We start from the raw sequence: 16,975 nt of genomic DNA, 5'->3' as shown, positions 1-16,975 counted from the left end.
ATGCTTCCAATAAAGATATTCTAACAATAGGTGGTTCAATGGCCCTGGTGGCACTGTTACATAGAAGATCCAATTTTTGATATCCAAATGGAACACTGGCAACTCAGGGCAGCTGAGATTGGGAGTGCACCTCAGATAGCATTCACTTCTGGTGGAGAAAGGAAGTGAGATAAAATGGTCAAAGGCCCAAAAATAATTCATGCATGACCATTCTACAGCACTTTAAGCTCTTGTCCTTTTCAGTTCTGTGAAAAAAGCAACACTGAAATATATATATATACAATACCAGGGTTCACCAACTGCAAGCAGTGCCCCAGGCTACAATAAGTCTCTAAGTGAAATGAAGACATGGCAGAGCTTTTTAAAGCAAAAAATAAACAATTACACAACACACACATATACACACACACCCCTCACCAATCTCCAATTGGGTTTTATAGTGTTCAATCTGGAAATTTCAACAGTGTTAAGCTCAGGAGTTTTATTTCTAACTCACACTACATGGAAGTTTGGCTGGACATATGATACTAACAAAATCCAAAAATAATTTGCAGCGAACACTGGATTTCAAACCACTACGCAATTTAAGCAAAGGTTAAGTACATAAATGTTCAATTGAGATTAAAATGTGTTGCATGCACCTATTGTTATTATGGAAACCCCCTGCAAGTTAGAGATATTCATCAGCTGTGTCTCACTGCAGCTTCAGGAGAGTCCTCATGAGGAGCAGAATAGGAGGATACGCATAGAGGAGGCCTGCGCCCCAATGGAGTGCAAAGGTGTAGATGGCTGGGTGCCCATCCGTTTTGAAGAGGAAGTAGATGTTGCTCACCTTGCAAATGTAGGGGGAAGCGAAGAGATCTACATCTGGAGTTCAGCACAAGTGGAAAATCTGGGCTGCTACTGCCAGTTTTATAGGACCACTCGTGCAGCTGGAAAGAGCGGCTGAGATGGTCTGCCAGTACACTGAAAGCCCCAACCCGCTAAGTTGCTCGTAGGGATATACCCTACAACAGAGCCCAAGCCCAGATCTGCACTGTCTCCTGACAGAGAAGGTATGATTCCGTGCCTCTCTGCTTGTTGCTATACCACATTGGTACCTGATTGTCTGTCCGAATCAGGACTGCTTTGTGGGATAGCTGATCTTGAAAAGCGGATCGCCCGAAGCTCCATGAAGTTTATCTGGATAAAGGTCGGAAGCATGGAGCCAGGCCATCCTACGGGCGCCGAGGCCCACAGCGGCTGCCCATTCTATTGTTACAAGAACATTGTAGGTAAATCTCACCTTGTGTTTTCCGGCTTCCATGCTTTGTTGAACAGAGAACGACTCCTGTTGCTGCTGCGGCAGACATTCTGCAAGCTCTTGGATCTGTTTCCACAGATTCCGGTTGTACTGGGTCATGTAACTGTTTAATGTAAAAAGCCCCGGCCAAGTTGCCGTTCTTTGTAAACCGGATTGATTTGTATCTCATACAGGAATTTCGGTATATAAAAATTATAAATAAATAAATGTATAACTGATAGGAGACAATACTGGCAATGAGCACAGCACCCTGAAAGATCTTCCTACCTAAGGCATCTAGCTCCCAATGTTCGCGTCCGGGGGGGGGGGGGGGGGGGGGGGGGGGGGGGGGCGGAAGAATGGATGTGAACGCTTGGCCTTTTTGAGAGCGCACTCCACCACCACAGATTGGTGGGGGAGAAGGTGTTTCTCAAAATCTAAGGCCTGCTGCACCAGGTAAGTGGCATCCGCCTTCCTGTTCACCGGAGAACTTGATATTAAATATTCCTACATCCTAAGGAGAAGATCCTTGAAGATGTCATGGATAGGAACAGCCACTACCTCCTTAGGTACATCGACAAACTAGAGAACTTCCAGCATCTTATGTCGTGCATCCTCCTCAGTTAGGAGTTAAAGGTAATGGCTTTGGCCATGCCCCTCACAAACCCCACAAAGGAGAGGTCCTCTGGTGGCGAAGGTTCCAACAGGATGTCACCAGAGTCTTCAGAAGAAGATTCAGAAGCGTCATCTCTCCATGGATTTTACAGGCCCTCCTCCTTTCCTAGGTCCCCCAGGGGCCTATCCAGACTTTTCAGTCTGGGCACCAAGAAGACCAGCATCATTGGTAGCAAGGAGAGCGTCTCTGGCCGTGGGAGGCCCAATGGCACGGGCACAGGTTCAGGGAACTGTGGCCTCGAGACCAAAGCACCAGACAGCGCCGGCGGTCAGTGAGGTCTTCTTCCTTGGAGGACCTGATGATGGGAATCGCTCCTGAGGGTATTGGCAGCAACAGATGGTCCCCCGGGTACCGGCTGGGTCTGAAGGGTGCCGAGTAGGACGTCCAGACGCTCGAGCAGGGGTGATAAAGATGGCTCAGGCTCTGGCACTGGTATGGGGACTGGTGCTGGGGGTGGTTCAATGCCCCGTAAAGCTTGGAGCACCACACTCTGCAGTCCAACTCCTCCTGGAAGTCCAGTAAAAACAGGACTGATTGAGGGAGGCGAGGCATCACTGGCACCTCCTCAGATCCCCGAAGAGGCTTGGTGCCCGGCACAGATGTCTGTGGGGAATGCCTAGGACTCCCAGGTCTGCCAGAGGATGGGGCCTCCTCACCATGGGTCCTCTCTGGTGGCAGGCCAGCCACCGGTGCCACATCGGAGCCAGAGCCATGCGCCAATAGTGACCGGTGGCATTGCTTTCAGGGTTTCCCCATGGTGCTCGGTCCTGTCTTTCCCCGGCACTGAGGAAGCGGAGGAACCCAATGTTTGATAGAGCACCGACAGCGGCAAAGGTTGATCACTAGCTCTCAGATCCTTGGAAGTAGCTGCTGGGTGAGGAGAGGGACAGTGTATCCAGCGGTTCCCCCCTACCCCCAGCCATCAGGGACTCCGAAGCCGGCGTAAATGAAGTGGACTTTTTGGGGCCAAAATGTTTCTCCTTTTTGTCCAGACAATTACAACTGCCCTTGGGGGTTATCTGACCACACAGCTGAAACCCTCGGACATCATGTGATGTCCCCAGGCAGAGGAAGCAAACCTCATGCGGGTCCATGATGGACACTGGGGGCATCGGCGAAAACCAGACTCCATAAAAACGAGCCGGCGAGCAGTCAATGGCCGGCGGTCACAGAGAAGCAAGCTGCCAGGAATAAACTGCAAAAAAGGTTGAAGGTTGAAGGGTAAAGGTTACGTACCGCCCCAAAAGGGGCACTGTCTAGAGCAGGAGTGGGCAATTCCGGTCCTCGAGGGCTGCAAACCAGTCGGGTTTTCAGGATATCCTTAATGAATATGCATGAGAGAGACCTGCATACACACTGCCTCAGTTGTGTGCAAATCTATTTCATGCATATTCATTAGGGGTATCCTGAAAACCCGACTGGTTTGCAGCCCTCGAGGACCGGACTTGCCCACCCCTGGTCTAGAGGAAGGGGGACCTGCGAAAAAGGGGAGAAAAATTGCTTTAAAGCTAGAAATAAAGAGTACAAACTAGAACTCGAAGCAATGAGAGGCAACTGCATCACAGAAAAAAAAAAAAAAAAAGACTGAAGGAGGACCTTGCGTGGACGTGCGGATAGTGGCATGCTGGCAAACGTTTTTCTGTCAGCAAAGGAAACACGTGGATGGATCGGTGTAAAACAAAGTATTTATTGAAGCTTGCCTGACTCTGGCCGAGTTTCGCTCAAAGATTCTTGCTAGTATCCATGTTGAGCGTTCATTAGGACCTCATTTGAACATAATTTCCGAGAAATTGGTGTGTAACCATCGTTGTCTTCATTACATGTTAACTCAGATGTTTTAAGCCAAATCGACTGGCTTGTAAGTCCCTGAGGCAGCTCTTTGAGCGAAACTCGGCCAGAGTCGGGCAAGCTTCAATAAATACTTTGTTTTACACCGATCCATCCACGTGTTTCCTTTGCTGACAGCCATCTTGGATCGGCTACCGGTTTGTTTTCTTGGACCAAACGTTTTTCTGTGCAGGGCTCCATCTGACGATATCACCCATCTGTGAGAACTACCATCCTGCTTGACCTAGGAGAAGAGAGGAAACCCAGTTGTGTTCAGGAGACCCCTATGCCTCCAGGAGGAAAGCAGCTCCTGTAAAGGGCTCTGTCCAAACCAGAAGAGAGTGAGTGTACAGTGACTAGAAGCAAGGCAGTCTACTGCCCCTGTGTGTTTAAGTCAAAAACTGCTACAGTAAGCAGTAAGAGTTGCGTTTGCTGAGAAAAAGTTTGTTTGCATTTTAAGGCTGGAGTCAGTCTGAATTTGTGCCTCCAGTTTGGGAAACACTGCTTGGTCTCTCACATACAGGGTCAGGTTGGAGATTTTTTTGGTAAACCTGGGCACAGGAAAACCCCAAGTCTCCAAGGGATTACTGTGAATTGAAAGTTTGTATGGGGCCTGCCAAAGAAGTTGGAAGCACAGCAGTGCTGCAGAGAAAGGGTGTGGCTCTGGTATCACAATGAAGTTAGGCAGGCTGCATGAAGAAAGTTTGTCTAGCCTTGCCTCAGGAAGGCTGCTAGGACAGAAGAAACCCACTGTTCTTAAACTATGTACAAGAACACTGGAAGTAAAAGGGTCTGGCTCTGGGAGCATGTTGAAACAGAGCAGTGCTCTTAAACTGTGAACAAAAAAACTAAAAGATGGAGGTTTGTGGGCTCCTAGAGAAGCTTTCGAGAGAGTGAAGGATCTGGGGGCCCAGAAGGTAGTCAGGGCTAGATTTGTTTTGCAGACTAAGGGGAGAAGCCCCATTTGGAGTTTAAGGACTGTGCTACACTGTATAGTCAGCGCCAGTGAGGCAGGGTATTTTTTGTTGTTTGTTTTAACTTTTTTTTCCTTAAGAAAAAAAAAAAAAAGCAGTTGTGCACTGTGGCTGGAGCAGGGTGTGGCCCAGAGTGAAAGTGAAATTGCTTGCAAATGCAGCTCCCAGAAGTCTGGGCAGTACAATTGAAAACCTGGTCTGGATCCAGCAGGTGTACTGCAGTGCAGGTGCAGCAGAGTAGAAGTATGTTGGGAGTTAATTGGCAAGCACTGGCTCAAAGCCTCCTAGAAGGGCAGAAGCAGCTACAGGAAAGTGTAGTAAGTCCTAGAGTCTCTGGACAAAACCCTGGGAAAAGCTGGAAGCAGAGAGAGTGCCTCAGCTACCCAAGTCAGCTGTCTGCCCTACCCTGAAGAGGGACACTACTGCAAACGGAGCAAAAGGCCAACCAGGCTAGTGGGGCCAGTGAAGCCACAATGGCATTCTGGAGATGCCCAGAGGGAGAAAGCAGAGTTGCTTACTTGTAACAGGTGTTCTCACAGGACAGCAGGATGTTAGTCCTCACATATGGGGGACTTCATCAGGATGGAGCCCAATCACAGAACACTTTTGTCAAAGTTTCCAGAACTTTGACTGGCACCTACTGGGCATGCCCAGCATAGCACCAACCCTGCAGCCAGCAGGGGTCCCCCTTCAGTCTCGTCTCATAGTAAAAAGTACACGTGAAAAATAAAATAAGAAACGTAAACAAATCCAACTCCGCGGGGTGGCGGGCGGGTTCCATGAGGATTAACATCCTGCTGTCCTATGAGAACACCTGTTACAGATAAGCAACTCTGCTTTCTCACAGGACAAACAAGATGGTAGTCCTCACATATGGGTGAGTACCGAGCTGAGGATGCCCGAGCAAAGCACCAAATGCGCCCAAAGACATGCAACAGGCACAACAACAGGGGTGGAAATTTGGTTAGGAGGGCATCCTGAACGGGTCGGTGGAAGGATGTTGGGAAGTTAAACTGAAAACAAGTTGCGTAGAATGGACTGGCCAAAGATGGAATCCTGTGTGCCAGCCTTATCTAAGCAATAATGGGCTGCGAAAGTATGGAGAGAACTCCAAGTAGCAGCCTTACAAATATCAGCAAGCGGCACCAGAGGTGTGCTACTGATGTTGCCATGGCCCTGACCGAGTGTGCTTTTACACGGTCTTGTAGCGGAATCCCTGCTTGCTGGTAGCAAAAAGAAATGCATTCCGTCAACCAGGAGGAGAGGGTCTGCTTTTCCACAGGATTTCCCAATTTGATGGTATCAAAAGAAACAAATAGAGAGGATTTCCTGTGGATCGACGTGCGGTCCAGATAGAAAGCTAGAGCATGTTTGCAGTCCAAAGAATGCAGCGCCTGTTCTCCTGGGTTCGAATGGGGCCTGGGAAAAAAGGTAGGTAGGATAATAGATTAGTTAATATAAAATTCCGACACTACCTTTGGCAAAAATTTAGGGTGAGTGCGGAGCACTACCCTGTCATGCAGAATTTTAGCGTAAGGCGGGTAGGTAACTAATGCCTGTAATTCACTAACTCTGCGAGCGGACGTGATCGCAAGAAGAAAAACTACCTTCCAGGTGAGATAGCGGAGATCACAGGAGTGGAGAGGCTCAAACGGAGGTTTCATGAGCCGTTCCAAAACCACATTAAGATCCCAAGCAGGGGCAGGAGGGCGCGGTGGAGTTTTTAAATGGAGCAAGCCTCTCATGAAATGTGATACTAAGGGTTGTGTTGAAATGGAAACGTCTCCTATACCCTTATGGTACGCAGACACTGCACTAACATGGACTCTGATAGAGGAAATTTTTAGGCCTAACTGACAGGTGCTAGAGATAGTCTAGGAACCTTGCAGTGAAACAAGTGAAGGGGTCTACGGACATGGAAGTGCACCAGACCGTAAACCTCTTCCATTTAGAGCAATAAGACCTTCTCATTGAAGGATTTCGTGAAGCCACCAGGACTCGTGAAACAGACTCTGAAAGGTTAAGAGGTTTGAGTATTAACCTTTCAACATCCAGGCCATCAGAGATAGAGCCTGGAGGTTGGGGTGACGCAGGTACCCTTCGTTCTGAGTTATTAAAGGGGATCGTTCCCCAAAGGAATGTGCCGGCGTACTGATAGGTTCTGGAGGATTGGAAACTACACCTGGCGTGGCCAGTGGGGAGCTATCAGGATCATTAATCCCTTGTCCTGCCGGAGCTTCACGAGAGTCTTTGAAATGAGAGGAAGTGGAAGGTACACATAAAGGAGACCACTGGCCCAGGAGATGGCGAAGGCATCTCTTGGTTGCAAGTGGTGACTGCGAATGAGAGAGCAGAAGTTGTCTACTTTGTGGTTGTGGACCGACACAAAGAGGTCTATGCGAGAGTAACCCAAGTGTTGGAATATCTTGTCCGCTATCGTGGGGTTGAGAGATCACTCGTGCGGATGGAAAGTGCGACTCAGCCTGTCTGCCAACACATTGTCCACTCCCGGCAAATAGGTTGCTTTGAGGCACATTGAGCAGGAGAGGGCCCATGCCCATATCTATGCAGCTTACTGACACAGGAGGTAGGAGCCCGTTCCCCCTTGTTTGTTGATGTACCAAATCGCAACCTGATTGTCTGTTTGAATCAGGATGGCTTTGTTTGACAGGCAATCCTGAAAGGCCTTGAGGGCATATCTGATCACCCGTAGCTCCAGGAAATTTATTTGGTGTTTGGCTTCCTCTGGAAACCAGGTTCCCCGAGTCTGCAGGTCGCCTACATGTGCACCCCATCCGAGGTTGGATGTGTCTGTTAAGGTAATTTGAGGTTCTGGAGCCTGAAATGGAAGGCTTTGAATGAGATTGGAATGGTGTATCCACCAGGCTAGTGACAGACGGAGCTGTTTGGTAACCTGGATAGTGCTGGACATTGGCTGACAAGCTTGAATCCACTGGCATTTTAAGATCCACTGCATCATTCTCATGGCTAGGCGAGCCATCGGAGTGACATGCACAGAGGACGCCATATGACTTTCAGATCCTTTCATTACAGCGTATCACTAACATCACAGACTCTTAATTTTACACCTTCTTAATCGCAATTTGATCTTAACATAGACAAATCATATAATATATAATTGTATTCTTGTATAATGTTTGGTAGCCCGGTTGTCGCTACTATAGTTCTTTGTAAAAAAAAAGTTGAACACACGTTCTGTTTAATGTTAAATGTTAATTTATTATGGTCACTTCTCAATGTTCCTTGTAATAAGCCCAGTCTGGACTGTCCCAACCAGGGCAACTTATTGTTTAATGTAAACCGGATTGATTTGTATTGTATACAGGAATTCCGGTATATAAAAATTAAAAATAAATAAATAAATAAATATGACCCAGCAGTATGAGGAAGTGACAAGCAGTTGAAGATATTCGAATCTGTAGGTGATGCGCCACAGATGCTATGATGAAAGCGCGATCCTGGGGGAGGAAGGCTTTCGCCTGTATAGTGTTTAGGTCGGACTCTAGAAAGGATAGGGTTTGGGATGGAACTATCTTAGATTTGGGATAGTTGATTAGAAACCCTAAGGAGACCAGGGTGTGGATAGTGAGATGCAGGGAGGCTAGTGTGCCCTGCTGAGTTGGAGCCCTTATCAACCAATCGTCAAGGTAAGGGTAGACATGCACACTGATTCCTGAGGAAGGCTGCGACCACCACCAGGCACTTGGTGAATATTCGTGGAGCAGATGCTATGCCGAATGGTAGTACACGGTACTGGAAGTGATGAGGGTCGACCAGGAATTGCAGGTACTTGCGATGAGATGGAGTAATTGGGATGTGTGTGTAAGCGTCCTGGAGATCTAGAGAGCATAGCCAATCTCCTCTTTGTAGAAGAGGAAGTAGAGAGCCCAAGGTTACCATTTTGAATTTTTCTCTGCAAAAATGTGTTTAGGGTGCGGAGGTCCAGTATCGGGCGTAAGCCACCTGACATTTTCGGTATTAGAAAATATCGGAAATAAAACCCATGCCCCTGCTGGGAGAGGGGCACTGGTTCTATTACTCGGGATTTGAGGAGGGAAGAGACCTCCTGCTCGAGCAAGGGAGAGTGGTCGGACGTCCCCCACGTCAGCCGACGTGGAGAGTCCACTGGAACAGTCAGGAAATTTAGGTGGTAACCTTGAGTGACCACTGCACATACCCACTGGTCTGTGGTGACTGTATGCCAAACGCTGTTGAAGTGGCAGAGCAGGCCGCCAACCGGTATGGATGGAAGAGGAGGTTGGCTTACACTCTTTAGGAAGGAGTCAAAACCCTGACGCTGATCCAGGCTTAGAAGCTGTCTGAAACTTTTGAGGCAGAGTCTGCCTGGTTTGACCTTTTTGGTAAGGTCTAGAAGGGCATCCTCTAGAAGCCGGAGGATAAAATTTCCTTGGCTTGTAGGCCAGCCACTTAGAGTCACGCCTGAAAGTTCTCTTAGGGGTGGAAGGAAACTCAGACGACACAGAAGAAAGCTGGCGAAGCGTTTCATGGTGGTCCTTCAACTGCGCCACGGTCTTTCGGATCTTTTCCCCAAAGAGATTATCACCCACACAGGGTAGATCTGCTAATCTGTCTTGGACTTCTGGTCTTAAATCTGAGGATTTGAGCCAGGCCCATCTTCTTGCACTAATCCCTGCTGCAGAAACTTTAGAGGCAGTGTCAAAGATATCATAGGCAGCACGGACCTCATGCTTTCCAGCATCCAGACCTTTTTGAGCCAGAGTGTGAAGTTGAGTCTGGAGTTGCTCTGGTAAAGAATCAGAGAAATCCTGGATCCTCTTAAAAAGGTCTCTGTTATACTGGGTCTTGTATAACTGGTAAGAGGCAATGCGAGATATGAGCATTGAACCATGGAAGACACGCTGCCAAAAGCATCCAGGGATTTTTGTTCTTTTTCTGAAGGTATGGAGGAATGAGGTTTTGAACGTCGTGCCTTCTTCTGGGCTGATTCAACAACAGAGTGATGATCCAACTGTGACTTTTGGAATCCAGGAGCTGACTGCACAAGATAGATAGCATCTGTCTTGCGGTTGACAGGCGGAACCGAAAATGGGTGTTCCCAGTTTTTCTTCAGGAGAACAAGCAGGATTTCATGAATAGGTATAGACATGATTTCTTTAGGAGCATCTAGAAATTGGAATACTTTCAGCATCTTGTGCCTAGAGTCCTCTTCTGTCTGAAGAGGACTCTAGGCACAAGATGAAATTAATAAAAGACAGATCTTCTGGTGGAGAACGTAGTCTTTCATCTGGGGGAGAGGGTTCTGATGGTAGGACATCTGTATCTTGGGACGAATCATCGGTCCAAGCATCATAGGACTTATCTTCAGCACCTGGTGGGTCTTCAGCAGGGAGAAAAAATGCTAATCCTGAAGGACCCGGCCTAGGCATCGGAGGTGGCACCGACGGCCCCGGTGACATCGATGGACGAGTCTGTGATTAAATCCCAGACGGTTGATGGGTATCTGTTTCCTCATCATCCGATGATAATGGAATCGGTGTGGAAGGCACCGGAGCTATTGGTGCTCTCGGTTCCATCGGTGGAAGGGCACCGATCAACGCATCCAGTCTACTCAGAAGAGGTGCGAGCGCCACAGGAATCGGGTCAGTGACCGGCTTGGGGGCTGGTACCGGCGTCGATGGAGGTTGGAAGCCCTGAAGTGCTTTACCGATGGCCTCTTGGATCATCCGTTCCAAGTCCTCGCAGAAGCCTGGGGCATGGAACCCCGGCACCGGAGTAGGAGGCAGCACTGTCATAGCTGGAGGGTCCATCGGTGAAGATAGAATCGTGGATCCTGGCACCACTGAAGATGGGGAACGCCTTGGTGACCCGGTCACAGAAGAGGATGGGGCCTTTTCTGGACGGGGCTTCTTCGTTGGTGGCTCTATTGACATTGATGCCGAGGGCTTGCCTGGATCGGCGGACTGAGCCTTGCGATGACGGTGTCGACATTTTTCACGATGATCTCCTCGGTCCTTTTCTTGAGGAGGCAAGAAGGGAATAGACACCTTTGGAATCGTCGATGCTGGTCGGGCAGCAGCAGTGTCCCGGTGCTGGCGAGAGGTCAATGGCACCAGCTTGGACGAAGTCGAAGCTATCGATAGAGTCGGGGTTTTTGACTGAAAGAGAAACTCCATTTTCTCTAAATGAGCCTTACGGCCCTTTGGTGTCATTTGGGCACATTTGGTGCAAGTTAGGACATTGTGGTCGGACCCCAAACACGTAACACAGACCTCGTGTGGGTCAGTGATGGACATTGTTCGAGTACAGTCGGGCACCGACGAAAACCAGACGCCATGACTCAGACAAAAATTTAGCTGCGGTGCTGTCGATGGCCAGTAGGCCCTGAAGGGATAACTCGACGGGAATCGACCGCAACAAGAGTAAAAGCTCATCTTTCGACTGCGGAGTATGGATATCGATAGGGGGACCCCTATGGGGTAGTTTTTTTTTGAAATTTTGAAAAGTTCCATGAGGAAAATTCCTGTCAGGAATCTCAAGAGAGCTCCTTAACCCATGTGGCTACTGCTGCGTGGAAAAAAGAAGACTGAAGGGGGGACCCCTGCTAGATGCAGGTTTGATGCATTGCTGGGCGTGCCCAGTAGGTGCCAGTCAAAGTTCTAGAAACTTTGACAAAAGTGTTCCGTGATTGGGCTCTATCCTGATGATGTCACCCATATCTGAGGACTAACATCCTGCTTGTCCTGTGAGAAAGGTAGAATTAAATGTACAGGAGACTGCCAATGAGGGGACCCAGTGAGAGATGAATCTGAGGCAGGTCGCAAAAGAGAACACTATGCTAGTGAGTGAGCTCAGAAAAACTACCAGCCTGCCTGAAGCAGGTTCTGAGACTGGTACTACAGGAGGTACAGAGGAAGACTCTGTATGGTGCCCAAACACTGCCGGGAGCCAAGAAACAGTTCCTGTGGGAAACCAGAGAGTGGTGTCACAGACAGTCCCGGAGAGGGCAACAGAGACTGCCCAGAAGGGGCAGTACCAAGTTGCCAGTGAGAGGCAATAGCAAAGAGCTTGAGAGAGGTGCTGCCAGGGGCCAAGTGAAGAGGATGCAGAGGCCTTGGAGTCACTAGTGAGAGGGAATACAGAGAAGCCAGATGAAGATACTACAATGGAGAGCCCAGAAGGAAGGACCACAGAGAGTCTGGAGAATGGAAGCGTAGAGACAGGGGTTGCAAAGGAGAAACAGAGGGGTTGCACAGCAGGGACAAGGAGTCAGTGAGAGACGTGATGGAGTTGCCAGAGGGTGCTGATTGTGACAGTGCAGGAGGCACAAGTCAATGCAGAGATGAGTGAAGAGTACTCACCTCATGTCTTCACAGCCATTCCAAAGAGTCATGCTAGGGTGGATGTGGAACCCAGAGCTACAGATGGACTCAGATAAAAGCATGTGGGTGTACACTGGGCAAGGGCCACAGGGGGTGATACTAACAGTGTTGTCTGGGGTAAGCCTAATGGCTATGGTGAGTTTGAACCTAGGTCCCCATCCCCGTTCTTAAGCTTAACTGGTGGGAGGCCAGATGAAGGGGAATGGGATGTGCTGTACTTCCCTGGATGGGATTCACGGGAAAGTAGTGATGTTCGGACAAACGGGTCCAAGCTGGGGGGGGGGGGGGGGGGGGGGGGGAATATGTGACAGAGTGACCGTGTTTTCACCTTTTAAAACTATGTGGGACCGGGCATGGGGCCCTGGTCCACCTTAAATCCCACAGAGGGAGAGTCGTGAGGGAGAGACCAGCTGGGGAGCATAAGAAGGTAAGCCCAGCTGTGTTCAGGAGGTCCCTATGACTCCAGGAAGAAGGTTGCTCCTGTAAGGGGCTCTATCCAAACCAGAAGGGAGTGAGTGTATATTGACCAGAAGCAAGGCAGTCTATATCCCATGTGTGTTTGAGTGAATACTGCTAAGGTAGGAAGTCCACTATTAAAGAGCTGTGTTTGCTGAATAAAAGTTTGTTTGCATTTTAAGGCTGTAGTCAATCTGAATTTGTTCCTTCAGCCTGGGAAACACCGCTCCGTCTCCCACACTAAGATTAGTTTAATGATTAAGCTATTATGCATCACACAATAGCCCAATTTGAAACACATCAAAAACAACTGATGTGTTTTGTCTGATCACTCATGTTTTCTTAAAATGCTATACATCTTATAAATTCTGTTGGGGTATGTAAACTTATGAGCACAAATGTAATTGCCAACAAAATCAAAGCAAGAAAACCATATGAACAAATGGACATTCTCTATTAGTACCTCTAGTTGCTGAAGGCGCTGTTGCTCCTCTTTTGCTAACTCTTCCTCTGTCTTCATCCTGTCAGAGGGCTGTGCCTTTATCTCAAAACCAAGCTCCCGCACAATCATGTCATATTCATCAGGCTAGGGGAAGAGTAAGAGTATAAACTGTAAACTTACTACACATCCTAACCATGCACCCACATTTTAGAAAATGCTGGTATGTCATGTATATAAAAGCAGAGAGAGTTATAACAGGAAAAAAAAAAGTTATTCAATGTAAAAAGAAAAGCACCACAAAGTAAAGAGCAAGGAAGGTTCCCACTCAGGACTTCCTCTAGTACTTCATTTAAGATACTGGTTGGTCAAAGATCCAGGACATGCACATACAATAAAACTGAGAAATCGAACAGAAGATTATCTGTCTCAGTTTCAAAAAGATCAATATTGAGTATAATTTAAATCAGCACTTCAACATAACTGAAAATCAAACTCCCCACAGATTTACAGTTTACATAACTTTTTAATTGTATGGCATGTAAAGCACTGCAGGCTGACCTCATATGCCTTGAAGAGATCTATTAAGGAGCAGTTACAGGACAATGAACTTTGGGAAAGATTCAGCAAGTGGCTCACTTGTTAGCTATCAGAAAATAATGAAAAATGAGTGGTGACCATTACTCCCGAAACACAAAGTACATATTTGTTCCTTTTCAAAGTAAATTTTACCTTTTTAACATATACAATGTGCTACCAAATAATGCTGTGTGTATGCAGGGGCCTATTCCAACACGTTTGACAAAGTCTGCTTGGTGATAGGCTGTTTGCTGAAATTTTTCTCTTACATGTGTGACTGGGAAAAGACTCTCCAAGATAGAAAACATAATATAATCCCTCCAGGACAGAAGCAATACCTTTAGAGGCCCTTGGGCTTGCAAAAAAATTTTTTAATAAAGGTTAGAAAGCCACTTAATGAGTGATGCAAACAGATTTAGTGTGAGCATGATAATAGGTAATTGGTAATTGCCAGGTTCTTGTGGCCTGGTTTGGCCTCTGTTGGAAACAGGATGCTGGGCTTGATGGACCCTTGGTCTGACCCAGCATGGCAATTTCTTATGTTCTTATGTAATAATTATCCCCAATAACGTGGTCATATTTTCAGGAATAGAAACCCAAAAATGCATTGGATGATCAATGTGAGCATGTTATTTATAGAGGGGAAACGAGTGTAAAAGCACACTAAACTAAGCATGCTCAGTTCTTTTGTTCTCTATTCCTCCTGCTGGCTTTCAAGGTGGATACAAGTAAGCCCATGAGGGTTGCTTGTCAGTGCAGAAGGAAGATGTGGTACAGTGTTTCTCTACTTTTTTTGAGCCCAAGGCACACTTACATTAAGAAAAATAGTGTGGCACATCAACCTCTGCTCAGCAGGCAGAGTGAATGGACATGTAGAGGACTCAACTTCTGGATTTGTTCCTCTATTAATTTAACAAATTTCTTAACCACCTATCAACATCCCTAGGTGGTTTATAAAGTATAAAACATATCAGAAAAAAATCCTGAGGATCATTATTCAAAGCCATTTAGCCAGATTTGAATATACTAGCCAATACCTGTGAATTCTCCCACCAGCCCATCTGCAAGGCTCCTTTAGCATTAAAGTATGAAATCCAAGTTGCATTTATTTATTAATTTATTTAAAAGAACTTTTTACTTGCACCTTCCAATGTTCAGGATGGGTTATAACAAAACAAACATTTACAATAAAAACAAAAACAAAACATGTTCATAAGAAAAACAAACTATAGGAAATATCAAAGGCAAACTAAGCACTGCAAGCTGTACAAGGCATTAAACTATCAAGTTAGACTGGGCAAAATCTAAAAAGAAATCTCACTGGACAAAAGTAATTGTAGCTGGGTACTAAGAGTTATGAATTGCTGACGTCTTGATATGCCTGTCTAAATAAGCGGCTTTTCAAAGCTTTCTTAAAGTCCTTGGCACTGGTATTAGTCTGATGGATGGAGGAATAGAATTCTAAATAGTGGGACCCACAATTGAGAAAGCTCGTTCTCACAAAGTTACCAATCTGCTGAGTCTGTGAAATGGTATTTCAAGTAAGCATTGCCTTGATGACCTTAGGTTTTGAGAAGGAACATGGAAATGCATGGTTAAAAGCAACCAAGTACTGGTAATGCTGTATATTAAATTGTATATGATATATATATATATATATATATATATATATATATATATATATATATATATATATATATTTGTATTTGTGAGCAGTCGAGCTGAAGAATTTTGGATAAGCTGAAGTGGTCTATTCTGGTAAGTACCAGTGCTTGAAGAATGGTACGAAAATCATATGGTTCAAGAAGTGGTCTGATGTGTCAAAGAAGTCGAAACTTGTAACATGATATTTGTAATACAGACAATGTTGGATTTCATATCTAATCTTGAGTTGAAAATGATCCCAATATTCCAGGCAGTGAGAGACATTTGGAGTGTGATATTGCTAAAAGAAAACGTACATGGCATTTCTGAAAGGACAGTATTGCTCAATACCATAATCTTGGTTCTCCGACAGACAGCCATGCATTAATAGACAATAGACAAGAGATATGAATTGAATGGTAGATTACCAGTTATGTTTGATCAGAAAGAAAAAAATGTCAGCATAGAGGCAATATGAAAGACCTAAAAAGAAATGAAGGGAGCAAATGGGAGTAATGTATATATTGAATAGGGTTGCAGATAGTGCTGAACTAAATGTAGATGTATGTGCTGGGATTGATCATGTAACTATGATTTCAACCAAGAATATACTGTTCCAGCCAGGCCAATATTGGCAAGATGTGAAAGGAGAATGTCATGGTTAATAGTATCGAAGGCAGCAGTGAGATCTAAGAATATGAGAACACTAGCCGTTAAGCCCGTAACAACGAGCTACATTAAAAAAAGTTTTTTGGTCCATTTCCTTCCCCCTCATTCTCCCATCCCCCCCTCATTATCCCTCCCCCTCCCTTCCACCTCCCCCTTCCCTTCCCCTCATTCTCCCTCCCCTCCCCTTTCCCCTCATTCTCCCTCCCTTTCATTCTCCCTTCCACCTCCCCCTCCCCCCCTCATTTTCCCTTCCACCTCTCCCTTCCACTTCCCCTCCCCATTCTCCCTCCCACTCCTTCTCACCTCATTCTCTCCTCCCTCCCCTCAGTCACTCCCCTCCGCTCCCAGCTCATTCACAATCCCTTCAGACGGCGCGCGTGCGCCGCTGCCGCTACGGGTCCTCGCCGCCGCCGCTGCTACGGGTCCTCCCAGCGTCATTTTTGTCAACAGGCAAACTCTGGCCGACGTGCTCGCCCGTGCATGCGTGGTAGAGCTGCTCTCCACTGCGCATTTGCGGGCCGGTCAGAGCCCATTTATAAAGGTAGATAAGAGGCTCCAGAATCAAATCCATGGTGGATATTAGTACTAGATAACAGTAATGCTTCTGTACTGTGGTGAGGTCTGAAACCAAACTGATACTGGTCCAGTATTGAATAATCATTGAGATATTGAGTTAACCTGTTTAAGGACCACTGATTCAATTATTTTAGAGATAAATGGAAGAGATGATATTGGATGAAAATCATTGAAATTAGTACTGTCAGATTTATTTATTTATTTTTATATTGGCAGAACTGAAGCAGTTTTGAGTGAGGACAGGCGAGGTCCAGAAGACATTATCCCTGATCAGTTTTAGCAGGATAGTAGAGCAGGGATTTAAGGGGTACATGTAAGACTTAATTTTTTAAGATAATTTGAAGAATTTAATTTCTAGCAATATCTTCAAAAGTATCCCAAATTGAAACAGGTGCCATGTCAGATACTTTTGAGTAAGGTGAGTACATGGTGGAAAAGAATTGACAATGTTTGTTATTTTAGAACTAGTGA

General features: G+C 46.4%; 1 protein-coding gene across 1 annotated transcript in view; it reads right to left on the bottom strand.

The window, feature by feature from the left end:
• NOP14 (NOP14 nucleolar protein) overlaps nt 1-16,975 on the bottom strand; it is a 289,956-nt gene that overhangs the window by 161,129 nt on the left and 111,852 nt on the right. The window contains 1 exon segment of the mRNA XM_029592043.1: nt 13,061-13,183. Within this exon segment, the coding sequence (XP_029447903.1) occupies nt 13,061-13,183 (123 nt within the window).

Source organism: Rhinatrema bivittatum, chromosome 1, assembly GCF_901001135.1.
Source record: "Rhinatrema bivittatum chromosome 1, aRhiBiv1.1, whole genome shotgun sequence".
NCBI classification, from domain to species: Eukaryota; Metazoa; Chordata; class Amphibia; order Gymnophiona; family Rhinatrematidae; genus Rhinatrema; species Rhinatrema bivittatum.
The sequence above is the reverse complement of the archived record's forward strand: the minus strand, read 5'-3'. Positions and strand labels throughout refer to the sequence as shown.